Source organism: Podarcis cretensis, assembly GCF_951804945.1.
Source record: "Podarcis cretensis genome assembly, chromosome: 17".
Lineage (NCBI taxonomy): Eukaryota > Metazoa > Chordata > Lepidosauria > Squamata > Lacertidae > Podarcis > Podarcis cretensis.
Genome location: NC_137187.1, coordinates 40699127 through 40727126, shown reverse-complemented (window position 1 = coordinate 40727126; position 28000 = coordinate 40699127). Strand labels below are relative to the sequence as shown.

The window sequence follows — 28000 nt, the reverse complement described above, 5'->3', positions numbered from 1 at the left end:
CCCCCGCCCCAGCCAACCTCCCCGGCGCTCTGCCGCGTCGCGCTCGCCTTCCCCGCAAAGATGGAAGTCGTCAACCAGGTGAGCCTCCAAATCAGACCCCGCCAGCAGCTCCCCGGCGCCCCCCGGACCCCCCCGGCCGGGCTGCTCGGGGGCCGGCGCGGCGCTGCGGGCAGGAGCCCCTTGACGGGGGGGCCGGGGGGGTAAGCCAGCCCCCCCCCCCGCGATTTGCAGCAGATGCGCGGAGCTCAGGGCGGGGGGGCTGCGGAGCAAATGCTGCAGTGAAGGCGGGGGGCGGAGGCTGCTGGGATGAAAATGCCCTCGAAATAGCTGGAGCCCCCCCCCGCTTCTTCCTCCGCAATGGCTTCGGAGAGGGGGCTGCAGCAACGGCGGCGCGGCGAGGCGACAAGATGCTGCCGTCGGTCATTGCAGCAGATCGGAAAGCGGGCGGGGGGGGGGCAGGAAAATGGCTGGGCGATGCAGTAGAGCTACGCCCGGGGGGACGGCGCTTGGAGAGCCGAAGGACGCGGGGGGGGGGAGGGAGGGATGCTCTCGGTTGCAGTAAACAGGGGCGGGGGGAAGGGCGATCGCTGCCCCCGCACGCAAGACCCGCCGCCGGCAGAAAGCGGAGGGGGGGGGAGGGCTATGCGGGCCGCAGCAAGTGTACCCTGCGAGGGGGGGGCAGGAAGGCAGGTTGGGGTGGGCAAGGGCTGGGGGGCACGTGGAGTTGTTTTGCAACCGAAGGGGGGAGTGCAGGTTAGGGGTGGGGGGGCGGCCTTTCACGGCGGGGAGGCGGGGGGGAGAAGGGGCCCCTCTCCGGCTGCTGCAGCGGCAGATGGTGTTCGAGAAGCATCAATATGGCTGCAGAAGAACCTCAAGGCGCAGCGGGGGGGGGGAGGGGGGGGCTCTCTTCTCTTATTTTTCCAGGATCTGTGGCAGGACGAGGTGGGAGGCGGCTGTCGGGCAATAAAGCAGGTTGGAGGGTGCAATCTGGCCGCCCCGCGCTGCGAGCCCGAGGGGGCTGGCAAGGAGGAGATGCCGCGGAGGGGCGTCTTCTCAGACTCTTCCCCAGAGCAACCGCAGTCAGATGCATGGGGGAGGGATTTTGCATAGGATGGGGGTGTCGCTTTTGGAGCTGCGGGGGTTGCTGCTCACTCGCTTGGGCAGCTGGCCTGGGGGAGGAGGTGCAGTGATGTAGAAGTTGAGCACAGGAAGGTGGCATTCATGTTTGGGGAGGGAATTTCTGGACGGGGCACCCAGAAATTAGGCTGGACTTTTGGCTTTACAGCGGGGCTACTAGTCCAGGAGTCAGAGGGGTGGAGGGTGGGGGGGTGTCTGGTGGTGGCCATTTGCAGAACTGCTTGGTAAGGAGAGAGTCCAGAAATGGGGAGTTGAGATGTCAGTTTGTGTTGTGTTGGGAGAGGCTGCGATCCTGAAGAGGGTGTGGGCAGTTTCTTTGCATTAAGACTCTCACAGCTCAGTCTTGTGCACATTTGCCCAGAAGTAAGTTCCACTGTATTTTGGAGGGTTTACTCCCATATATGGGTGCTTAGGATCACAGTCCCACTCGCTTTTCTCACTTAGAAATTTCACATAGCAGAGGAAAAAGAGAACACATCTCCATAAACCTCAAAAGGTGTTTGGTCAGTGAATCATAGCTGTTTTGGGGTTTGGGCAGCATCTGGTAGATAGAATGTACCTAAATTTGGTACTGTTGGGCTTGTTTTGTCTTTTAAACATGTGTTAGTGTTTGTGTGCTTTAAGGTGTTATGATTTCAGATCTGGAACTGCTTGATGTGCGTTTGCTTGCCAAGCTGGCCCAGCTGGAGAGGCAGAAGTGTGCAGCCCTTGAATGGGGGTCCAGGAGCATCTGACTCCACTATGTTAACGTCTTGAGATGGGGAACGGTTAGCTAGATCCACTTTCTCAGTGGAGCGTGACAGATGTAAAGCAGGGGTGCTAATTGAGGTTACTGGTGATGGTGCCCAGGATGGGTTGTTCTGAATGTCTTTTTAGGGTTAGGGATGATTTTGTGCAGGTGCAGCGTTGTGCTGGGTCATGAGCTGGGTGTTAATTGCTCCTGGGCAAGAGAGTTTTTTGTTCTGTTTTGCAAGGAGAAAATATAGACCGGTGGTTGGAGGACAGTTTGGGTCTTGGGCGATGTGCGTAGGCAGTGTTGTCGCATTGCCTCTGAGTGTGCAAATCAGGGATATGTGTGTCATAACTAGAATGGAGCTCGCCAACTGTCAAGCAGTATATAAGCATGAGAGATGATGCATGGTGGGGCTATGGGATGCACAGACTTTGAAGTTAGTGGTGATGTTTTTGTGGGTAGAGGCTGAGAAGGGGTTTATGGTTTATGTGGGTGGTGCTACTGTTGTAGTTCATTTTACTTTCACCTCCATCCACTGGAGTGTGCAGATCATAGAGCGTTATGGAGAATGGCTGTTTTGGATGGATATTGTTTCAGCCTATCCCAGAACAGATAAACTCTCGAGGTGCCTTAATTAAATCACTGTCCCTTCAGCTCTGATCTGTGATATGGGGACAGTAACACGGCCTTACATAGTTGTTGTAAACATTACTTTTATAAAATGCATGAACACATGGAAATGCTAAGTATTATTTCAGTAGATTGTGAATTGCTTCCTTCCAAAGGGCAGAATGTTTTGTGTTGTGCAAGGGAGGAGAGACTGATCTCTCTTACAAGTTGGTTTTTTCATGGGTGTCCTGCAGGAATAATTGCACCAAGAGAAACGTCAGGGTAGAGGATGCATCTTACCTTGCTTTTTGTGGTCTTTGAGAGGAAATAGTTCTCTGTGGCAGCCTTCCCCAACCTGGTGCCCTCCAACTGCTTTGGCTATGATGGCATAGTGCTTGGTGTGTGGTTGCCTCAATTACGGTGGTATTAGAATCAAATTACTTGTTCCTTGAGGGCATGTGTGGACAAAGTTCAGGAGATAGCCAGAGGAAAATATGGCCAAGTCAGGGGCTAACCCTGAAGCATACCAGTGCAAGTAGATGCGGTGGGAAAGAAAACGGTGCTTCCTTGTGCTCTGGCATTTGTCACAGTGTTCCGTTGCACCAGTAGCTGTTTAGTCATGCTGGCCACATGACCCGGAAAGCTGTCTGTGGACAAGCGCAGGCTCCCTCAGCCTGAAAGTGAGATGAGCACCACACCCCATAGTCAAATTTGACTGGACTTAACCACCCAAGGATCCTTTACCTTTAACCTTTTTACCTAACCCAGGAGGAAGCTGGTGGATCATTGGGTGGAATCTGACAGATAGAATCAAAGCCAATCAATCCAGAGATTGAGTTCGGATATTACTGGCTTTTTAAACACCAGCACTGGTGGTTACCTGACAAAACTCAGCTTCACTGGTCAGGCAAATAAAAGGCTAACAGGTTAGCAACCAAAGTTATTTTGGTAAGAAAATATTGTTGTCTTTGAGTCCAAAAGAGGTTATGTGTGATATGGTTAAGATGTGATACATTAGAGAAGTGCTGTGTTAGATATTGGTGGTAAGAATGACTGAATATTCAAGACTTCTGTATTCCACAGGCTTTTTAATTGGATGCTTGATTTTATAGTCATAGCACATTTTTTGTTCCATTGTATTCCATATCCTGCACACTGCTTAGAGGCAGAGGAAATTGTCAAAATAAATAAACATGAGGTGCAAAGGTTTGGTTTTAGAGCACATAAGAGGAGCTCACCTTCTTATCTCTCCTCATGAGTCACTGATTAAAAGGGGATAGGCCAGAGCAGAGAGATGAAAGGGAGTTTCATCTGAGAGCTGGTAAATGTGCTGCATCTCTGTGATTTGGGAAAGGTTAAATGCTTCAGTACAAACTGTGCCAAGGTGGGATAAAACCATTTGCCCCCAGCGCTGCAACCCCAGCGCCGGTCACGACTGGACCTAATGGTCAGGGGTCCCTTTACCTTTACCTTACTGGTGGAGGTTAGTTGGAAAGCCAGTGCAGTTAAGAGGCAGCCTCTTTGGTGGCTTGGTATTTTGGGCTCAAAGCAGACTCAGGGCTATTTTGTTTTTATCACCTCCCCTTCCTTGATGCTGCTGATTATGCAGTGAAGGCCAGGACTTCTGGGATATGGGTAGTGCCATGATTCAGGCATGATTCCAACTTAGCTGAATTCCAGCCGTTCTGTGCCCAATTGCCGGTGGGGTTCCAGGAACAAATTCCTTTTTGTATGCCGCTTCTGTGAAAAATGTAACCAAGTTAATTATTGTTTGGAGAACGTTTGTGATAGATCAGTATTCACCAGCCTGGTGTGCTCCAGACGCTTTGAATTGCCTCCACAGTTGCACTCAGATCCTTTTTGGGATTCTCCCAGCATAGCCAGATAGCCTGTGACCCTGAAGGGCTCATTGAAGTAGATGGGACTTGCCCTGATCACTATAAGGCAGCAGCATCATATACAGCTCAGTGGGAGAGCATTTGCATCCAGGCCCCAGCATTTCCAGATGAGGCTGGGAATCCTCTGCCAGAAATTCTGGTGCTCAGAGTAGACAGTGATGACATAGGTGGAACACCACAGAAGGCAGCTTCCTAGGTCCCTAGGCAGTTCCTACAAGGCAGCAGCTTCTAAACCAAACTTGTCCTTTCTCTCTTCACAGCTGGTGGCCGTCGGGCAGTTCCGGATCTTCAAGGAGCCTCTAGGCTTTGTGAAGTTGCTAGAATGGGTGAGTCCAAGTCCTCTGTTTAGTCACCTTCTGTGTGGGCCAAAGACGGGCTGGGAAAGAGGCTGTCCATTCTGTTCCTCCCATTCTTTGCCGGATTCATCACCATTATCATAATTTTATTTGTATGCCACCTTTCCGTAGTTAAAACCATGCTCAAGGTTGCTGACATCATGAAAAGATTTTCATAATTACAAACACAACAAAAGGAGCTATAAACAATAAATGAAACACAACCAAAAGTGCATAACCAAATTGCACAATTTCCACATCAGTCATAATATCTAAAAATAAAGGTATGAAAATTTAATATCCATAACAGCAAATTCTCCCACTTTTTACTATCTGTCAGTCTTTAGGTTGGTTGTCCCAGCAGGATTGAGCTGCTTAATGCAGAGTGCTTTGAAGTATGGAACAAGGACCCCATCTTGCTTTATCCCCCCCCCCCCCCCGCTCTGTCCCAGCAGTAAGAGCAACAGAAGGAACTTGTGGCGCCTTAACATCACGTGAGAACAGAAGGATAGATAGCAGTAGGCTTCCTCTCCACATTTCAGAGGTAAACTACTTTGCTGGCAGGCTGCTACAGGTCCAGCTATCCTTAACGGCACAGGAGCAGGCCAGGCTCTTATTTACCTGCTCAGTTGGCATTCCCACGTGCCACAGTGACTGTGGCAATCTGGCAGGAGGCATGGAAAAAGCAAAGGGCTGCATCCTGGAAATGATGGTGGTTTTGATGGAAAGACAGGGTGCATCTGCTAAAGTGGTGTCACAAGAGGCACACACCTCAGGCTCAGATAGGAAAGTGTCAAAGAACAACACTGTGCTGGGGGAGGAATGGAAGTCCAAGCAGCTCATTTCACATGGTGGAGAACAGATTGTAAGACTTGGGGGGGGGGACATTTACCTTGTTCCTTGGCCTTTTGATCTCAAGTAGAATTAATGTTGGGACCAGCCACAAGATAAAATGATGTTCTGCCACTTCCTCTGCAGCAGCCAGCTTCTATAATAAAGCTTCTGCATTGCCATTAAGCAGGACATTCCATACCAGGAGTGGGGACCTCAGGCCCAGTGGCCAGGCCTGTCAGTTTGGGCCCTAGGACTTTCCCAAGGCCGCTGCCCCTGAGGACACCTCCTCCACTGGCCCTCCACTCTGCTCCTCCAGTTCTCATGCCTCCCTGGAATGTGTCTGTGGACTGTAATGATGCCTTTTGCTTGCCTGGATAGAGAGATGTAAGAAAACTGGGATGGTCTGTACGAAAGAGTCACATTCATTGCCCCTCTCACCACAGACGTGCACCCCCTTGCCCCGCCCCAGCTTGCCTATGGGGGAATGTGCCACCAATCGGAAAAAAAGCAACAACTGGAGGTCTGTATTTGCAACAAGCAGGTTTGACAGGTCCTTATCCCTGCAACACTGACTTTTGAGCCAGTATTTGATTCATCAGTCTATACATCTGTCATTTAGGTCTCAAATATGGGCTCACCTTGCAGCTTGAGAGGTTGTTGTGAGCTCTGCTTTCACACTGCCTCTGTCTTCACCCGGAGAGAGAGGTTGCAGACTCCCATCTCTTATGGAAGCTGCCCACCTTCATCTTCAAGTATTCCTAAAGCTTTTCATAAGCAGTGGCACATCTAGACTGCCTTCTTGGCTGTGTGGATTTGAACAAATCCAGATTCTGGAGAAATACTTGATCCTTTCCCCAATAAAAGATGGAGAGGGCTTTTTAAAAAATTCATTCTTACACACATGTCCTGGAGCATTTGCAGACAACAAGCACAATAACTATTTTAAACAATATCAGTATTTCAAGAAATAGACTCTTATCCACTGTGTATGTGGAGAGAGAGAAAGAAAGAGAGAAAGAGAGAGAGAGAGAGAGAGAGAGAGAGAGAGAGAGAGAGATGATGCTAACATGCCTTCTTAGGATTACTGAAAACAGATTTATTTATTTACTTATTTTTGCTGTTGGCACATACCTGTCATGTTGTTTTCCAAACAATTGTAATTACAACTGAACAATGAAGCATGCAATACCGCTTGTGCAGTTCCTGTTCATTTGTACAAAATGAATTTCTGGTAGATTTTGCCCTCTGTTCAGCATTTATTTATTACATTTATATGCCTCATTTTGTCTGAGGAGCTCAAGGCGCTGCATGTGGTTCTCCACACTCACCCCCCCCCCCCAGTTTAATCCTCGCAAGAACTCTGTGAGGGAGTTAGCGGAGAGTGACTGGCCAATGTTACCCAGTGAGATTCATGGCTGAGGGGGGATTTGAAGCTGCATTCTCCCAACTGTGGCCTGACAAGGGTGGCTTGATAAGCAGAATGATCATCAGTAACCAACAGCAAAGTATCATTAATGTAGAAACAAATGCCTGCAAGAACAGCCTTTCAAAAAGCTGGGAGGAGCTGGAGTGTTTTGGTGTATGAGATGGAAAATCCAGGTGCTCCTCCCTAATTGACAGAGGACACAGTCCTTTGGGAAGTAACCTTGTCTGGCTGAAAGGAAGGGGAGCTGTGCAAGAGCATAGCAATAGGTCTTATGCAGGATAATTTCCTGGTGGATGGCACCTGTGAAGGCTCCATTCTGTCTGTGTCTCTCTGTCATTCCAATTCCACTTGCTGGGGCCTCACACCACTGCTGCCCTGGTCCAGTTTCCTGGGTCTTTTGTTGTGCTGGTGTTAATCTGCACATAGCAGCTCTTTTGCCTCATCAGATCAGCTTGTTTGCCATGCAGAGGAGACCAGAGAATCAAGCTTCAAGCATGCTGTGGATTAACTAAGCTGCCTTAAAATAGACCCATGCAGTATCTATTAGCAGTAATTCTGATCCAGGAGCCCTAACCATGAGAACAGAACCGGTGGTAGACTAATTACATTAAGGTGAAAATACATATGTAATTTTATCTGGAATGTTTTCTTAGCTACAACAAAAGGGGTGCAAACCCCTCCTGTAAGTACAGGATTTGCAACTGTGGTGCAAGAACCAGCCATTTTACATCCCAAGGAGCAGAATCAGGAGTAATATCATATATTTCCCCCACTATGCTTAGAGTAATCTTAGAGCTCAACACAACTGCAATTCATAGCCACATCTGATACAGATCTGATAAAGCTAAAGCATTCCCTTGGTTTACAGAGTCATGGTCACAGTTTGTTAAATAGGTAAGCCACTGAAAATGGAGACAATAGAAATTGCTTTTAAAGGCTTAGAAGAATCCACAAAATAATGAAATAATGTTACAAGCCACAAAGAAGGGCTGTGGTCGAGGCATGTGGATCCTGCAGCCTCTCTGGGTCTCCTTGCAATGCTGCTCTCACCAGCCTTAGCCAGATGGCCAGTCATGGGGGGGGGGAGTTGTGGTCCCCCAACAGCTGGAGGACCACAGGTTCCCCAGGCCTCTTCCTCACAGATAAAGGCAAGATATAATGTTTAGGTTGTTATATTATTAATTAATTAATTAATTAATTACATTTGTATACCACCCTATACCTGTAGATCTCAGGGTGGTTCACAACACAAAATTACAATATGAAAAAGACAAAAGACATAATAAAAATAAGAACAGAAACAAATAATCCCCCCTTCTGACAACACATTTAAAGGGACATTGGCTGTCACTGAGCCAAAAGCCTGGTTGAAGAGGAACCTTTTCTCCTGGGGCCTAAATATGTATAATGAAAGTGCCAGACAAACCTCCCTGGGGAGAACATTCCACAAACAGGGAGCCACCGCAGAGGAGGCCTCTCCCTGACCTCGTGTGGAGGAGGCACACGAAAAAGGGCTTCAGAGGATGATCTCAGGGTTTATATGGAGAGAGGCGGTCCTTGAGGTGTAACTTGAGGTTGTTCAAATTAAACAAACATGCACAAAGAATCAAGAGTACAAAAGTCCAGAAAAAAGATCCCTCAGTTTCCCTAATTTTCAGGGAACAAAGGAGGAAGCAAGGAACATCAGAAGAGCCTCCTGGATTAGGCCAATGGCCGACCTAGTCCAGCCTCTGGCCAACCAGATGCCTGTGCCAAGCCCCAGAACAGGACCTGAGCACAAGGGCCTTCTGCCTTCAGAGGCCTTAAGCTCTGTCAGTGGAAGTGGAAGGTAGCCGCTGTGCCTAGTAGCCCTTGATCACCTTGTCCTCCATTAATTTGTCTATAAGAAGAACATAAGATGAGCCGTGGAAGGTGCTTGCACCCACCAAATACGCACCAAGCACAACAGGAGACAAAGGACCTCCATAGCGCTATTGTGTGATGAGAGGAGTATAGGGCCACAGGTTTCCGCTTCCTCTTCCAAAGAGCCACAGTGTTGTTGGCATCATTAAACCTTAAGTAACTACTTCAGCTCACACAATGTACCCTAAAAACACATGCCCATTCTGAACATTTTGCCCCAGCCCCTCCAAATGCACACACAAAGGAGAGAGAGAGAAAGGACACAGTTGGGGAACTGCTGTAAAGCAGGGAACCGTGGACCAAACTGAGCTCTAATCCTACCACAAATTCAGAACATCAGCTTTCTGGGTGAAGCTTAAGCCTTCCTAGAATTGTAGAGTTGGAAGGGAGCCTGAGGATCATCTAGTCGAACCCCCTGCAATGCAGGAATCACAATGAAAGCATCCCTGACAGATGACCATCCAACCTCTGCTTGAAAACCTCCAAGGAAGGTCCACTGTCTCCTGAGGAATCCTGCTCTGCTGTCAAACAGCTCTTACTGTTAGAAAGTTCTTCCTGATATTAACATTACTGGTTCGAGCCCTATCCTTCAGAGGAGGAGAAAACAAGCTTGCTGCATGTGACAGCCATTGACATATTTGAAGATGGCAATCATACCTCCTTTCAGTCTCCTCTTTTCCGGGCTAAACACACCCAACTCCTTCAATCGTTCCTCATGAGGCTTGGCTTCTAGACCCTTAATCATCGTTCCAGCTTGTCAACCATCTTTCTAGATTGTGGTGCCCAGAACTGGACACAGTATTCCAGGTATGGTCTGAACACAATGATACTATTCCCTTGATTGGGACACTAAAGTTCTGTGGATACAGTCTAGAATATCATTAGCTTTTTTTGGCTGCTGCATCACACTGTTGGCTCATGTTCAGGTTGTGGTCCACCAAGACCCCTAGATCCTTTTTACATGTACTGCTACTAAGCCAGGTGTCCCCTATTTTATATTATTGCAGCTGGTTCTTCCTGCCTAAGTGCAGAACCTTACATTTGTCCCTACTGAAATTCATGTTGTTAGCTTGTACCCAGTTCTCCAATCTTTTAAGGTCAATTTGAATTCTGATTCTGTCCTCTGCAGCATTAGCTATGTTTGGTGTCATCTGCAAATCTGAGGAGCATCCCCTCAATTCCTTCATCGAAGTTGTTTATAAAGACATTGAACAACAATGGGCCCAGGACAGAACCACTGGTCACTTTCCCCCAGGATGACAAGGAACCATTAAGGAATACTCTTTGGGTTTGGTCAGTCAACCAGCTACAAATCCACCTAACAGTTACCTCATTCAACCCACATTTTACCAGCTTCTTTGCAATGATATATACCTGTATAAGTAAACCCTCAAACTCTGGTGTGGCATCCTTTGGGATCCTGCCACAGTCAGCATATCTCCTGATGCTTGTTTCAAATAAGTACAACTATGCTGGACTTAGGTAGAAAGCAGTAGGAGAAGGTGGTGGTGGCTGGGAAACTCAGCTAACACCACTTCTTGTCATTCCTGCAGTAGAAAGAGAAAGAGAAGTGTATAGCAATCTGAGCATTAACCACAACAGTGTTTGGAGACCTTCTGGGCTTTTGATACTCCACTATTTTGGGCCTTTTGGCCCCATCTGCACTATGCATTTAAGGCAATATCAGGCCACTTTAAGCAGTAATGGCTTCCCCCAAAGAGTCAAGGGAATTGTAGTTTAGGCTGCTGAGAGTTGTTAAGAGTTGCCTATTCCTCCCACAGAATTACAATTTCCAGAGTTCACTGGGAAGCAAAATGGATAGTTAAGTCACTCTAAAATTGTAGCTCTGTGAGGAGAAAGGGTGTATTCTAACAGTGCTCGGCATCCTTCATAAACTACAACCCCCAGGATTCTTTGGGGGAAGCCACAGCTATTTAAAGAGGCAGGATCCTGCCTCTATCTCATTAGGGTCTGGAGCAACTCTAGACCTCCCTCACTGGCAAAACCTGCAGCTGCCCGTGTTTTCTCTGCCAAGTAGTGCTTTGGCACTTCACCCAGAAGGACTTGAGCAATGGCAGTGGTGAGCCCTCCTTAGTGCTGCCACCTGGGGCACACCTAGACACCTTCCCTGGTTTGTTCTCTCACAGATGCATGCAATTCTTGCCACAGAGGCTTTAGATAAATCCTAAATCCCTTTATCTTTCAGGCCCACTGGCAATTCTTAATCCATCTTTTCTTGTGTGCCGTGCAGTAAGTTGTCTAGAGAGGCACATCTGCATGAAGATGTTGATAGGGTTCGTCAGTACCTTTAATGCCCTTGCAATTCCTCTAGGGCACATGAAGAGAAAGCGCAGCTTCTGCAGTGGCCTCAAGCACCTTCCCAGTGGTTTTTACCAGAGAAGCAGATCTAGGCTGCAGAAGGGTGTCCTCCAGTGTAATGCTTGTCATACTATTTAGGATTGATGTACGTCACACTTACTGCACAAAGGTTTCCAACAATCCTGCAAACTTATGAGAAGCTAAACATGCACATAATCATGTAAATGGGCCCAGGATGTTGGGCCACTCCAGTCAGCTGTAGTGCACAGTCCTCACCATGTTGTAAAGAGTACAGGAGTGCAATGCTCAGATTGCGCACCGTTTCACTGGCACCTTTATAAAGGTTGTCACCCCAAGAAACAAGCTCAGGCTGCTTGTGCAGTTCAGCCAATCCTTCCACTGTGCTCCACCTAACCTGGAAGCCGGCTTCATATCCAGGTGCACCAAAAGCCCACTAACACTGAGTGTGAATGAGTGCACATGAAACACAGGTGTGCTGATGTTACTCCTTCCATTTTGGTCAGCCATGGCTGAAGCATTACAACTCTGCTCATCCTCCTCTTGAGCCGTCCTGCCCAATCTCCCCCTCTTTTACTGATTTATCCTATACAGTATATGTTAATAGCAAAGTCTTCAAAGATGGATCCTTATGTAGCCAATACAGCACCATCCACACAAGAGGTAGGTATTTGTAGGTTTCAGGGAACAAAATGTTAGGTGGAAAAAGCCCTAAGAAACCCAAAACCGTTCAATGGGACCCGAACATGTTGCACAGGCACAGAATGCCAGCTGACTCTGGAAGGCGAGGTGGGGAGGGGATCCTGAAAGGAGACCTTCCTGGCTGGTTGGCATCCTGAACAGCAACAGTCAATACGTTGCCAGTCCCATTTGTTCACTGTAATTGCTTCTTTATAAACCACTTAATTAGAATGATGTTTAAGCTCCTCACTATAAAATTCACAATGACATACTTTAAAAAGAAAGAAAGAAACCGGTTTCATCAACGATCAAAGCAAAGCATGCACTTAAAACCCTGGGTATCTCCTTCCTCCCTGAAGCGTTCTTCTTCTGCACTCTGTGCTGAGCGCAGGAATGGCGACACAAACTCTACGGGTGGCAGACGGCAAAGTGGGTCAGGTGCTGGGTTAATATCTGGTCCCTGCTCAGCCACTGGAAGGAGGAGATTAAAGGGAGGGGGAAGAAGACTCCCCTCCCCTCCTCTTTATATCTCTCATTTTATACTGAGCTCACGCTCAACTCTAAAAATACCTATGATTGCACACTGAGTTTCTCAGCTGATCCGGGATGACCGTGAACCAAAAGCCTCCCCGCCCCCAGGCTGGGATTACTGCTCAGAGCCCCAGAAGGTTGCAGCAGCAGCAGCAGCCACAGCTGGAAAAGAACCATCTGTCTGTTTGCTCCCCAGGGCACCTCCTGCTGGCCTAAGAAAAGCCAGTAGCCCAAGAAAGTCTTGCGTTCCTCTCCACAGGGGCTGGTCCTGCCTCCACAGGAGAGGAGGCAACTGGTGCTCAACTCTGTGACATTATGATTCCAGCAAGAGGGCCTTTCATGAGAAAGGAGTGTTTGGCTGTGAGAAGGGAACGTCCTCTAAAATGGTGTGTGCATACATTGTGTGTCAAGAGCCAAGGCACATAAAATGGCACAAGGTGGTCTGCCTTACCACTCAACTCAAACGTCAGAGAAGAATGATTAAGGTATCCTTCATTAAAAAAAACCTGGAGGCTTTCCTCCTGGGGATACCAGGCCCAGACATACCTAGAAAAGCGAGGGAAATATTATTGTATTCCACGGTAGCTGCAAGAATATTAATCGCTATGAATTGGAAAGGAGAGAAAATTCCAACTAAACTGGAGTGGCAAAGTAAACTGCTAGAGTGCGCCGAGTTGGCAAAAATGACAGAGAAACTGAGAGGTCATACTGATCAAACATTTATTAAAAAATGTGACATGTACAAAAAATACCTTAAGGACTATTGTAATAATATGACATCAGTGACAGACCTCAAATGACTTCTGTGGTATGATTGATAATTATAAGACAATATATTACTGATGAAGATTAACAAAAAAAAAATGAAAACAAACAGTGCGCTAGATAGATTAAGTGGTAGATGCACAATGGGGTGATGGGAAGTCATTAGAAATGCAAGAAGACCTTATTGTGATATGATGTAACAAATATTACCATTTTCTTTTCTTTTTTATGGATAAACCTTTTGTTCGTTGTTTCCTTTTAATTTCAATAAAGCATTAATACAAACAAAAACAAATAAATGTCAGAGAAACTTGGATGTGGTCCAGATATTAAGTGCCGCCTCATTCCTTTTTAAGGCCTAGTTCACACAGAGATGGTTAATCTGAAACTGGGCTGTACATCAAAGGCAGGAAACTTGGCCCTACAGATAATTCTTGAGTATTTTATTTACATATTTATTTATTGCATTTATATCCCACCTTCCTCCAAGGAGCTCAAGGTGGCATACAGAGTTCTGCTCCTCCCTGTTTTATCCTCACCAAAACGCTGTGAGGCAGGTCAGGTGGAGGGTGAGTGACTGGCTCAAGGTCGCCCAGTGAGCTTTGTGGCTGAGTGGAGATTGGAACCCTGGTCTCCGAGATCCTAGTCCAACACTCTAACCAACAACATCTTTCCCATCCCTGCTGTACAACGTCAGTACACACGACACCATGGCATACACAAAAATCCCTTCCACATAGAAAACCAGCATGTCAGCAGAAGCGGGTTCTAATGGGGTGTGTAAAGTTAGGAAAATAAAGCTTAGACAAGATTGGGTCTTTCTGAATACCATCAGTTGTCGAACATAATCCATTCTGAAAGCCTGTTCAGCTTCCAAAAGGTTCAACTACTGAGGCGCAGCTTTCGACTGGTTGCAGGAGCTTCCTGCACTCAAGCAGAAGCTGCGTCGGACGTTCAGCTTCCAAAAAATGTTCGAAAACTAGAGCATTTACTTCCAGGTTTTTGGCTTTTGGGAGCTGAAATGTTCCAAATGGAGGTGTTTGGGAGCCAAGGTTTGACTGTACTGCCACTCTGTCAGCTGGACCATTTCTGTTTCCGAGTGCTTAGAATATGCCTATATCAAAGGCATATAAGTGGTTCAGTATTTATTCCCTTTAAAGAGGGTGAAGCAACTGTGTTCCTGTGATGGCAGAGTGAGGCAGCGCTGGGATTCTCTAACAGACTTTTCAGCACCCTCAATGAGCTATAATTCCCAGGAGACTGGGAGAAGCTGTGAAAGATAAGTTGTGGTTATAAATCATATATGTAGCAGCAGCTGACACATATTTTCTCCCACTACCACCACCCTTAATAGCTTTAATAGCTAGAAATGAAAACTCATATTCATCTGTTCACATCAGAACCAAAGTTTAATCTTTTTCCTAGATAACAGGGGAATGCAGCTGGGGGGGTGTCAGTTTTGAGTGGAAAAAAATGGCTGAACAGAGAGAAGATTCATGCTTGTTCCAAGGGGTTTCTACCCGCTCTTAAACCACCTCGTTGATGTTATAATATGCACCTTTGTGCACTGACACCCGCTGCCATCTTTCCCATAGCCACTGCTTTGTTGTTGGAAGCTTCCAGTAACTAGCAATGATCTTAAGTGCTGCAAGCTACAATTTTACAATCTTGTTTCCTTTGTAGAACAGCCTACACTTTCTCCAATAAAATAACAAGTGTTTCCAAAGGGAGTTCTCGTTGCATTTTTAAACTCTTAAACTCCTTCCCAGAAGTACAGATTACTTATACATGACCACCAAGTAGGTTTGAAATCTATGCCATTTCTTACCACACGTCAACTTTTTGTTTGTGCAGTGCCATACTTTTTTTTAACCATTGCTGATGTGTAGTAAAATGGGTACAACCATTTATGAAACCAGTGGGTTTCTGTGTGAACATTTCTAGGCTTCTTTCCTGCAGCTCCTCTTCCTGTCTCACGCACCACTAGTTGTCTTCCTACACGGAATAATACCATGCATATGTAAGTTGTCACATGTGATGATGCTAAATGGTGGTAAACCATGGCATTAAGACACAGGGATTTATGCTCGTGTAGAATTGTCACATCAAACTATGCTGGGAAGTCAAGCAGGATCCTTTGTTGATCAGGATCCACGTAGAAGATCAACGGGTTGTAGTGAAATGGCCCAGGATCCTCTGAGCACTGACATTTGCTGCCTCTCTCTCTCTCTCTCCTCCCCCCCCCCCAGTTCTTCTCCATCTTTGCATTTGCAACATGTGGCAGCTACAGTGGAGAATTCCGCCTGAGTGTTGAATGTGCGAACAAGACTGAGAGCGATCTTGATATAAAGGTGGAGTTTGCCTACCCTTTCCGGTGAGTTGAATCCTCAGCAGCGATTATTCAGAGGCAGATCCATACAGTTTTATTTATTCATGTATTTGAAAATTTATAACCCGCTCTTTCATAAAATATAACAAGGAAGCTTACAGCTTGTAAAATACAATTTCTTGTATTTTTTAATTTCCATTTATAACCACTTACTGTCCAAAAGATCTGAGTGGTTTACAGTAGATAAATCCATAAGCTTATATATACTGTAGCCAATAAGCACCATGAAACCATGTCAGATGAGTCACATTACAAAATATATAAGCAATGTCTATAGTACATAAAGGTAATATAAAAACAGAACAAATCAGAGCGCGCCACAATATCAAATTTCCATCTATACAACGTACAAACACTCACCATCCATTTCACACAACCATTCCCTGTCTCAAGCACCACCTCCATCAACCACTCATGCATAATCCACTCACACCCAACAACGTCACAACCCACACACAACAGGTCATTGCCAACCACACATACATGCTCCTAATCTCTGAAGCACTAATGGACTCATGCCCAACCCCCACTGAAAAATGTAATACTCCTCTCCCATCTCTCACCTGAGGGCCTGTACCAGAGCAGGTATAGCGCTGCTTCCACCCACTCAATCCCAGCTACATAAGCATAAGATGCATGGTACTGCACAACCTCAAAATCTGGTAAACACACACTGGTAGCAGACACAAACATCAAGCTCGCACTCAGTAAGCACACACAGATCCTTGCATACCATGGGGGGGGAGGGCAGCCCCCGCTATAGTGTGAGAAGGGCAGCTAATCCACCATTAAGGGCAAGGAATTTCTCCAACCACAGTGGAAGTGGTGACTGCAACACCAAGCCCCAGCTGTTGGGAGAGGGGCTGTTCTCTCCACCTCCTGCCTTGAATTTATTTGTTGTTCATTTAACACTTATGTGTGCAAAATGCAAACACAACCAACAACTTTCCCTAAAAGCAATTCTTGGTGCAATGCCTTAGCATTGTTTAAAGAACCTCATATAAGAAGGCTGGGAAAGACCTTGGCTTGAGAGCTGCTGTCAGTCAGACTAATCAGTGATTTGGTATAAGACAGGGGTCTGCAATCCGCAGCTCCGGAGCCACATGTGGCTCTTTTACACCTTTGCCGCGGCTCCGGGGCGGATACTAGCGAGGGGAGGAGGCACATTGTGCGCCCCAACACTCCCCACTGTGGCGGGCGCTGTACTGGCTGTGACGTTGCATGGGGGCGGTGCATGCGTTAGTCACGCACCGTCCCGACGTCACCTTCCCATCCGCCTGCTACATTGTAAGGGGCATGTATGCTGATCACTGCATTGAAAGGGGCATGTACGCTGGTCACTGTTTTGAAGGGGAGTGAAGAACACACACACACAAAAAGGTAACTTGTTAATTTAACATTTATTTCTATGAGGAGTAATTCTGAGGGGTCAAACAAAGAAATAATAAAAAAGTGACAAAAAAGTTATTTTTATAATGACGAGTTTTGCGGCTCCCAGTTTTTTTTCCTTCGGAAACGGGTCCAAGTGGCTCTTTTTGTCTTAAAGGTTGCAGACCCCTGGTATAAGATATATTCAAGCACTCCTCCCCTAAGTCATTCATAATTGCACAATCCTCTAACTCAAAATTCAGCTTCTCTTGGCACCAGATGTGTGTTGCTTTGGTGCAGAATTCAAACAGCAACAGCCTAGGGTATGTGCAGCTCTGATTGGAAGGTGGTGGGCTCTCCTTCCTTGGAGGTTTTTAAGCAGAGGTTGGGTGGCCATCCGTCACGGATGCTTTAGTGGAGATCCCTGCGTTGCAGGGGAGGACTAGATGGCACTTGGGGTCCCTTCCAGCTCTCCAGTTCTGTGATGCTATGATGACTCTCACTCTTTTTCTCCATCCCAGGCTCCACCAGGTGTATTTTGAAGCTCCTACTTGTAAAGGGAACAAGGATAAAGTTTTCTTGATTGGAGATTGCTCCTCCTCTGCTGAATTCTTTGTCACCATTGCTGTCTTCGCCTTCCTCTACTCCCTTGCCGTTATTGTAGTCTACGTATTTATGCAGGACAAGTACAGGGAGAACAACAAGGGACCCATGATTGTGAGTGCCCAAACTCCAGGGTGTGATGCAGCATAGACATGTGGCTGAATGCAGGGACCCTTGAGGCAACGGCCCCAAACCCTGACACTTCCTAACGACCAAAAGCAGACGTCACAGCAGCTGAAGGGGGCTGTGAGTAGTGGCACATTAGGAAAGCCTGTTGCCAGGGCCACCTCTGCCATTAGACCAATGGCCATTAGCAGTGTCTAACTCAGTACCGTCAAAGAGTAGTGGCAACATTAGGAGATAGTTATATTCTGGGCAAGGTGCTTGTTTTCCTGCCTCATATGCTGCAACATCAGGGCCATAAAACTTGGTCTAGGGATGGAGGGAATAAGGCAGGGTTTCTAAAGTATTTGGACTACAGGGAGAAAGTTGAGTGAAGAACTGAAGTTCGGAATATTGATGTGCAGCTGGACTTTAGGGTGATGGTGACCCACCATGCTGGGTGCAGCCAGCAGTGATGCATGAGGGGCTCAGCAGGGGCTTGACAAACCATTTGTGTTTCTTGTGCTAGCTACCTGGGGCTTTAGAAACAGTGGCTTGACTGACCAGCTGATTAGTTTACTGCACACCAGAAATTCTGTGTGTGTTTCCACCAATTCTGAACAGACCAGAAGGTCCTGGGAGCAAGTGTGAAGCAGGAGGCCCAAAGCAGCTAAGGAGCTTTGCAGCAGGAACTGGGTCTGGATTAGGGGATCTGGACAAGTGTGTGTGGGGGAGCTCCATATTTAGCCCAAGCTGAGTGAGACACATCCAAATGGAGAAGTGTCACCAGCGCAGTGGTTTCACAGTGGGCCCCGGTGACTCCACCTCTTCCTGGATTTTCTTTGGACACTGGGTAGTGTCTTTGGTCCAGGGTCTGAGTACCATTGGGTCCTAACAATCCACTGGTAGCCACTTGCTTCTCCTACAAGGACCTGCCTCATCTTTTGGCAACCATAGTTGTAACCTCTTGCCCTCCCTCACCCCCCACTGCAGGATTTCATCGTCACGGCTGTTTTCACCTTCATGTGGTTGGTGAGCTCCTGTGCTTGGGCCAAGGGCCTTTCAGATGTCAAGGAGGCCACTGACCCTGACAATGTGATTGAAGGCATGGCTGTGTGCCGGAGTGAAGGCAACAAGTGCAATGAGCTGCGGGAGCCAGTCACCTCCGGCCTCAACACCTCTGTGGTTAGTCCTCCAAGCACTTACTCTGCTTGCCTGCTTGCTTGCTTCAATGTTTTATATACCCTTTAACTACTATAATCTCTAAGCAGTCTGCAAAGATACAACCCAAAAACAAAAACAAGTTAAAACTGTACAATGGAACCTTGGTTAGAATACCAGATGGAATTTTAAAAAGTCTTCAGTAGGTGCCAGAAGTTCAGTGGGGAGGTGATCTGTCTGACTTCAGGGGTTTATGGAAGGGAGTTCCATAAGGTTGGTCCCACAATACTGAAGGCATGGCTCCAGGTTGATCTAAGTCATGGGGGATTATTAACAGTGATTCCCCTGAGGATCTCAGTGACTGAGCCTAAGGGCAGCCAGGGCAGACTCCTGAGCCCTGGAATCAAGGAGGATGGAATGCTGCTGAGCCATAGGAAGGGCAACCTGTGTATATTTGTACTCTGGCCTCTAAGAAGGCATCTTATAGCCTGTGCTTTCAGTACCAGTTCCAGATTTTGGAGAGCCCTTGGGCAAAACACCCTCTTTCAGTGAGTCAGACGCCACACTAATGTTCTTGCTGTTGCTACTTGCTGCTTGCTTGCTTGCCAGGCAGATTGGTGCCCCTCCTGCTCCTCCCCTTCACCACCCCTGTTGTCTGGGCCAGAGCAAAAGGAGGGTGAGCAGGTGAGGCGGTGGCAGGGGTGGAGAGAAGGAGCAGGTCCAGCGGCCTCATGCCAGTTGTTCAGTATGGGCCCTCTGCCAGTGCTCAGCCATGCCAACCCTAGATGCCAGTTCTGGGTGCTTTTGAGCATTCAGCTGCTGTAAAGGTGTCTTATGTGTTTTGTGGTGGTGGTGTGTGTGTGTGGTATTCATGTGTATATATGTAGTTCCGTATTTTGTAGGGTGGTAGATCATTCATACTGTTATGTTTCCTCAAAGTACCGTATTTTTCGCCCTATAAGGCGCACCGGCCCATAAGACGCACCTAGTTTTCAGGGGGGGAATCAAGGGGGAAAAAATGATCCCCCCCCTGCAGCTCTGGGAGCAGCGGACAATTCCCCCACCTCATAGAAAAGCCCGCAGAAGCCACGCACCCTTTAAAGAGTGTGTGGCTCCTGCGGGCTTTTTGAACCAGCTTGTGGGGTTGGCGATGGGGGGAAGAGCTGCTTCCCCCCACCGCCAGCCTCAAAGCGGGGTTGGGGAGCAGTGCGAAGGCGTCGTGCGCCTTCCCGCTGCCCCCCGATCCTCTGTGGCTTGCAATGGGGGGAAGCGCTGCTTTCCCCCCGCCACCAGCCTCAAAGAGCAGACTCTCCTGGCTTCAGCGGAAGCAACGCGAAGCCTCCGGAGCGCAGGCTTCGGAGGCTTCTCGTTGCTATCGCTGAAGCCAAGTAGCCTGCATTCGCCCCATAGGATGCACACACATTTCCCCTTCATTTTTGGAGGGGGAAAAGTGCGCCTTACAGGGCGAAAAATACGGTAAATCTGCGTAGGACACCACATCTTTAATTTGGTTTTAAAATTAATCCATTTGAAACTTTAATTGAATAATCTTTGGGGCCCATTTTAATCACTGGCAACAACTTCTTATCAGTGGGACTGAGAGTTCTTTAATTTGGGTGAGTTTTGCTGGTGTTCATGTTAGTGTAAGAGAATAACAGTAATCTATGCATGCAGTAATATGTGGGTGTGTGGGTGTTTGCCAATTATTGATTGATTGATGTTTATCCACCTGTCAATAAATATTCTCTGGGAGACTTACAACAAAATGATACTAAAATATGATATACAAAGAATTATAAACAACAATAAAAATAAATTACAGCAAGAAATAAGAGGAAAAGATGTTTGCTTTCTGGACAGAATTGCTTTTGTTCATTTATATACATATTGCATATTTACTCAAATGTAGATCCCACTGAGTTCAATGTGGCACAGGACCCCAAGCAGACTTGAAGAAATAAAGCCTTAAAAGAGAAGCTTGGAACATTCTCTAATCTTATTTTATAATCTGCAAAGATGATGGCACAGCTGCTGGCTTTCAGGAGAGTAGCTGTGTTAGGGGGAACTGACAGATGTCAGTGCTCTGTAGGTAGTGCTTGAAGATGAAGTCCATAGTTTCCCAGGGTTGCCAGAACAGATCTCTCCCTCTCCAAACTGGCTGATGTATCAGTGGGGTGGAGGGGAGGTAATATTTGGCTGCTGTCTCCAGAGCAGTGACTAAGGGGGAAAGGGAAGACCCTCATCTTACATCCTTATCAGAATGTTTCAAGAAGCAATGGCTGAGTCTCCATTGCCCCAGTCAGGCTAGGAGTCTTCTTCCCTTGCCACTTGGCCATTTACTGTCTTCTGCCTCACCTCATCAGTCATGTTGACCAAAATAAAGCCAAAGTGATTCTTCAGATGAGATATAATCTGGTGTATGTGCTTATATAAATCAACCTTCAGTTTGCAGCGGCAAAAATGAGTGAATGACGGGAGGTCTGAGATTTAATTTTTGTGAATGTGGCTGTTGGTGGGAGCCATTCCAAGGGCATAGCACTGCAGCAGCCCTTTAGCTGATCTACTTGTGGCTAAACACCTATGAATAAATGAGCTGCAATGTTTATGAAATATTAGAGCAAATGGTAATCTTCAAACTATTGCAGGGAAACCTTTGTGGGTTTCCAAGGAGAAGGTCCTAATAAAGGACAGTCTTCCCTGGTGGGCACTTGCCCACTCGCACCCCTCTTGCCCTGCAAAGAGGCAGCATCAGCTGAGTATTGGACGTGATCCAAGGGCAGGGGGAGGCACACACAGTTAATGTGGTTGCCTTCTTAAAACAAAGCTATGCTCTAAGAAACTCTAGGGTTCTTCCAGATTCTCTTCAGTGAGAAGACTGGAAAGACAGCAAACAGGTAAAGCACCTGGTTTCAGATTCAATCCCCAGCATCTCCAGGTTAAGTTGGGAAAGACTCCTGACTGAAACTCTGCTGCCAGTCAGTGTAGGAAATACTAGATGGGCTAAGATCCTAAGGGCTCAACTAACCCGATCTTTATCACTGAATCGGAGCAAATGTCAGTTGGGTTTTCTGCAGATTGACCTTTGCTCCAATTCAGTGGTAAAGAGCAGATTTCCTTGGGGAAAGTGGCAGGGCAAATAGGAAACTGCTCTGACCTGTGCTTTCCAGGCACGGAAGAAGTGGAAATGGGGACAAGCCCTAACTCTTTAGTAAAGCAAACTTGTGTAGGTTGCAGCATGTATGCATGCAGGGTGCCCATGAGAGTTTCTTTGTTCTGCAAATGGGCTTCAAAATTCCCCCTGTTTTGCAGCATTAACATGCACGCCCACCCAGGGAGGCCCAAGACATTTTGCTGCTCGAGGCAAATCAGAAAATGGCAGTCCTCCCAGGAATGGTACTTTGCTAAGAGTGCTTCAACAGGTGGCGGCAGGAGCAGCATTGGTGGCAGCAGTTAAACCCCTCCCCCGGCTTTGGGTGGGGACGATGCTGGGGACCAGCGCAACTGAGCTAGTGGCTGAGGGTGGCAGGAGTAGCAGTGGCTGGGCCCACGCACCCCTCCCCCTCTGCCCCCTCTGCCCTGTGGGGTCACCGGGAGAGGCGCTGGGCCCAGGCAGGCATCTAATGGCATTGCATCCACAGCAGCAAAGGCCCACGAGATGTCCCTCTCTTCCCTTTCCAAATCTGCCACTCCTCCCACCTGTCTCCAGCCAACCACCTGAGGTGACTAATGGGCAGCCCAGCCCTGTGTGCATGTACACACACACACACTCTTCCAGACAAGGCTTCTCAAATAGCAGGGAACTGGGATTGGTGAGGAAGGCTCTGCAATTAACTGTCCTTTCTCCACCCTGTCTTCATTTTGTCCCCAGGTTTTTGGCTTCCTGAACTTGGTGCTTTGGCTGGGGAACCTGTGGTTCGTGTTTAAAGAGACGGGCTGGAGCGCCCCCTTCATCAAGTACCCCCCTGCCCAGGAGAAGCCGCCAGCACCTGAGGCCTTTGGCGACGCCTACAACCAAGCGCCAGGCTATGGGCAGCAAGACACGTATGGGCAGCAGGGTGGCTACCAGCCTGATTACAGCCAGCAGGGCTATGGGCAGCAGGGAGAGTATGGGCAGCAAGGTGTCCAAGGCGGGCCCACTTCCTTCGCAAACCAGATGTAGGCGGGTGAGTTGTACTACTGGCTGGCTGGATAGGGAGGCGGGGGGGGGAGAGAATTCTCTTCTCTCGCCCTTGAGTAAGGCTGTGCAAGCAACATGTTAAAAATATTACTCTGCAGGAAAAGCGGAGTCCTGCAGTCGAGACCCATGTTCTGCAAATTAAGCACATTTGTGTCATTTATTATGGTTTTGCTGGTCATGGAGGAGGAACAAGGAGCTATGCAGGGCACTGAAGCGTCACTCCTTGACCACTGGAACCTGATCATCACACACCAATTTTATGAAAGGGACAGTTTGCAAGTCAACCTGTAGTTCTCATACACAGTCCTGACACCCTTAAGACATGAACAACCCTCAGAATGTGGCACCCCAAAAGCCGTTGTGCAGAAGAGTGCACAAGCACAGGTGCCAGCTGAATAGGAATTGGGTGTGTGTGTGATAGGGAGAGGAAACCCTAAAGGTAATGTGCATCAGGTAAATACATCCGGGCCCCTTCCGCAATGTGAACAACTCCATGCAAATCTGGATAGAAACACAACCAGATGAAGTGACCTCACTGCGTTTCAAGCTACTAATGTGAGCATACCCATATTCGAATGCTTCCCCACATCCAAAGCATGCAAAAAATAATAATAGCATGCTGCTAGCTGTTGTGCTTTGTGAAGTAAGATGGCATTTAGTAACAAATGTGGTCTTATTTGGCAGCTCACTGATATTTGGGACATGCAACTTTTATCCAGTTGTATATTATAGCAGTTGTGCCTGAGACTGAAAGGTGTGGAATCTAGAGGAGAATAACATCCTACACATCTGGACTGTGAGCATCTAATTCAGGTGAAGGGAACCTTTGGTCTTACAATGTTGCTGAACTACATCTCCCATCAGCCCCAGCAAGCGTAGCCAGGGATGATGGGAGTTGTAGTTTAGAAACATCTAGAGGACCAAACATTCCCCTCACCTGATCTGGATTGCTGACATAATGACCGTGATCCCTGATATGAGAGCCTTTTGGCTACTGTTGAATGGTCTGTTGGTCTGTGTGTGGAATTTGTTAGTCTGTAGGTCTCTAGGCACATTTGCCCCAGATATCAGGTTCAGGTTCAGATTTGAACTCCATCATGGACTAGAGAAGCAGCTGGCTGCTGCTAGGACTCCTTCCCCTCCGTTGGTCTTCATGGCCAGAAGCCCCCTCTGCCTTAGCGTGTCTCCCTCCCTGAGGAGTCGTCCTCAGCTCTTGGTGCACAGAAGGCAGCTTCCGAAGCCTGGCCACGGACCTCCGAGAGTCAAGGCTTTCTCAAACTGCTCTACAACACACTCTCAGCTGAATCAATAAGCAAAGAGTCCTTTGTCAGGATGTAAATGAAAGCAACGCTTTGTCCTTTGCATGCAGCCGTAAAGAATGATGTCAAGATTCCTTTGTGCAAATTTATATATGCCTTTGGGTCAAAAAGTTAATAGCAGCTCTCCTACCCACCCCAAATGAAATTGGGACTGTGGTACTTAGGGAGTGAGGGATTAAATTCCTTTCCAAATTAAGCTCCCCCCTCACTCGGTACACACCCAAGCTGCAATTTGCACCATGCCTTAGATGTTTTGCTCTGCTGACAAACAACAACTGAGAGAAATGAATTCTTTTAATAAGTAAAATATCATACATGTGTTTTATGAGTTGGTGGGGGAGTGATTTTAATTGGTAAGATTGTGTATGCCATGGTCCCAGCCAGAAAGAAAAACCCTCATAATCAGAAATAAGAGAAAATTGGCTGTGTGTCAGTTTTCTTTGTTAACAAATACTGATTTGCACCAGATATTGAGCTAAGACACTCTTCAGAAGAGCTGTGGTAGGCGAAAAAGTTTGCCGGCTCAACACTCATGCAAGTAGTCTGATGAAGTTTGGGCAACTGAGCCTGATACTGCTCTCTAGCAATAGGAGTTTATTTTAAAACAGCTGGGCTTCTTGTCAATAAAAGCTAGCCCATATCTGAAATCCACTTAGTAGAGTTTCATGTCTTAAAATGCATTTTGTAGACAACTTCCCAGCGTGGAAATAAAACTTTGCCCCTTCACCATTCAGACTCAGGAAGCCTATAAATTTCCGGCCGGGGCTGCCACCATTTGAGGGGAACTTTCACCAGGGGCCTTCCAGGCTCTTGCCCTAAGCAAGCTGGCCAGGGAGCGGGAGGGTGGGTGGCGCTGCAAGAGGGGCAGCCCAGCGCTGAAAAGAGAAGTACTGAGCAAAGCGGCTGCAGCAGACGCCGCCATCTTACCTGCCCCAGAATTCACCTGGGGCCCTACCCAGGGCTGGCTTGCCCATGAGGCAAGATGAGGCTGCTGCTTCAGGCAGCAGGATCCACGGGGGGGGGGGAGGCCCAGAAACAGGGAAAATAGGCTACATCAACATAAAATTAAGTCACTAGCAGTGGTGTGTCCTCCTGGGCCTCTGCGTTTGCCCTGTCATGCCAGGCCTGCGAGGAAGACAATCCTTGCTTGGCACCCATCGGCCTCTTGGCTCTGGGCTGTATGGTGGTCTTCCAAGGCCGGGAGGGGTAGGAGCGACAATGCCGTGGTTGGGGACAACCCCTCCCCTAAGCCGCTGAGCCAGGAAGAGCCCTTCCCTCCACCCACATTGGAGAAACACTTCAGAGATATGTCTCAGTTCTGTTTAGTTGCTCCTGGGGGTGTTTTGTGTGCAAGTGTTGCTTCTGTCACAGGAAAGCTTCCTTTTTTTCTGTGTTCATCTACTTTCTCTCCTCTCTCTCTTTCTCTCTCTTTTCCCACAGGTCCCTACCCCCCCAGTAGGAGGCGTTGTGTGGAGGAAGCTACCATCCTGTCCCTGCCCCCCATGTCCCCTTGAGCAGGGGAAAGGGGGGGCTGGTGGGTGCTTGCACTGGGAGGGGGCTGGTGGGGTGTCATCCCTCCCCCTCCCAAATGAATGTAGATGTTTGTGCTGTTTATATATATATATTATATATATATGAGAAACTACAACTAGAGATAGACCGCCCCCTCTCCCATTGCCTCGTGCGCACACACTCTGCCCGATCCATTTCCCACCCCTGGGACAGCTCTGTGACTTTACATGGCTCCCTTTTTACCCCTGCCATCTCGGCCCCAGACCCCCAAACTCCACAGCTACTACTAGCTCTCCCGTCTCCTCTCTAACCCACCCCCGCCATTCCCTTGGAACCCCACCCACCCAATGTTGTGGAAAGCATGGCATGACTCTCACCACTCTTGGCACTTGGCCCCCAACGCGGGGCAAATGCTCCTCCATCTCCCCTCCGCATGCCCCCCAGGAACACCAGCTGGTCGTGGGGGAGGGGTCTGAGATTGGAGGAGATTCAGTTGCCATCTTCAGTGCCGGAATGCCCGGCAGATTTGGGGTTTATTAAGGGGTTTGGGGTTCAATATTATATTCAGCGCTTTAATTAAGGTTTTTAACACTCACTTCTCCATTCCCAGCCCCTCCTCCCAAAAGTTTAAGGGTCAGGATAGAGGGCAACCAAAATATTGGGGGAAATTGTCTCCTGCTTCTCCTCCCTGTTGGTCTGTATTAGGGATGTGGGGTGTTAAAAGGAGGGAGATCCTAACAGGGGACCCACAGCACTGTTGTGTTTGTTACGGTTTGGAGGTTGTGTGTGTGCGTACGTAATCTCTGCAGAAGGGTTTATTCTGGAGGGGAGACAAAGGGCAAAATGTGGGGTGGGGTATTGTTCCCACTGAGTTGTATTTCTGGGGGCTACATTATTTCCCCCTATACCAGCATGTATGCCATGATCACCGGTGCAGCTTGGGGCCCACAGCTCAGGGCAGGGGGAGGACCAAGGGGGAGACTCTGTTATACATCCTTTTTCCTTTCCCCCCTCTTTCCTTCTCCTTCTAAGATTGCATATTCAAGATACTTGAAAGTGGAGCCACCTGGATCCCTTTTATCAACTCATTGTACTCACAGTCAGGGTGATTCAAGTGTGTCCCCACGACCTTAGTTCTGAGGCCGTTGTGAGAAGCGTGTGGGGTTTCTGTCAGGCAAACAGCCAAACAGGAATTGCACAGGACGTACAGATTGTATGAACTGACACCTCCACACAGAACCTGTATGTAGAGCTGCCATGTCACTTCTGAGCATCTGTTGTGGCTCAGAAATGTCTAGGTCCAACAGGGAACCCAGGCAGCCTGGGCCTCTGCACAATTTCCACAGGGTACTGAGCCCGTTGGTGGTTCCACATACTCACAATAATTTATTATTATTATTATTATTATTATTATTATTATTATTTATTAGTATACTGCCCTTCATACACAGAAAGGAGGCCTATGGTTAATATGCTGCACCATGACAGTTGTGAGGAAGTGTTGTAGTTATTCTTGATTAATTCACATAGAATTGTAGGGTGTAATCTTGTGGTTGTGGTTTCAGGTCGTAATCTTTAGCAGTTAGCTGGGAAGTTGGTTCCATCTGGGTTTACTTCCAAGTAAATTTGTTTAGGATCAGGATAATATTGATCTCCCCCCCCCCCACCTCTTCCCTCCTTCCCCCAGTCTCCAGTTCATTTCACTGTCTGATTTACCCTTCTCCCAATCTTCTTCCTTTTCACCTCTTTCTTTTTCTCATCTTTATGGTTCTCTTCCTATGGACCTATTTCTTTTCCTGGCCTAACCCAAAATTCCTGCTCCTGTACTCTTAATCTGCAGCCTGTGGCCTCCAAACCAACCTATTTTCCATAGCAGCCAAAGCATCCCTCCCCACCTCCCTCTCCCAACATTCCCAGAGGCACTCTGACTATATATTACTCAGTGTCTGTGTATCTGATCGTGCCGTAATTGTGCGTTTCAGTTTGTCCGGCTCTTTGCCCCGGTCGATATCGTGATTTTTTCTTCCATCTTTAAATGACAAAAATACCAATGACAACAGCAGCAAAATGACAGGAAAAATGTGCATTAATCCCCCAAATCTGCCCCCTCACCCAAAAGGTATAGAGAAAAAAATGGATAAAAACCAAATAAAAAGGGAAAGAAAATGTATTAAAAAATAA

The 28000-nt window shown here is 47.6% G+C and overlaps 1 protein-coding gene across 1 annotated transcript; it reads left to right on the top strand.

Moving 5' to 3' along the window:
• Nucleotides 1-2: 2 nt before the first annotated feature.
• Nucleotides 3-28000, top strand: SYP (synaptophysin). Its single transcript, XM_079958820.1, has 6 exons — nucleotides 3-78; nucleotides 4638-4703; nucleotides 15438-15562; nucleotides 17467-17662; nucleotides 18644-18835; nucleotides 22680-28000. Exons 1-6 carry the CDS (start codon nucleotides 61-63, stop codon nucleotides 22968-22970), a joined length of 888 nt encoding a protein of 295 aa, XP_079814946.1. The 5' UTR covers nucleotides 3-60; the 3' UTR covers nucleotides 22971-28000.

What these genes read in the sequence shown, in the direction of transcription:
- SYP (XM_079958820.1), top strand. An exon ending in ACAACAAGGGACCCATGATT is followed by an intron (nt 17,663 to 18,643) that starts GTGAGTGCCCAA and finishes CCCCCACTGCAG; the next exon opens with GATTTCATCGTCACGGCTGT. An exon ending in CCGGCCTCAACACCTCTGTG is followed by an intron (nt 18,836 to 22,679) that starts GTTAGTCCTCCA and finishes TTTTGTCCCCAG; the next exon opens with GTTTTTGGCTTCCTGAACTT.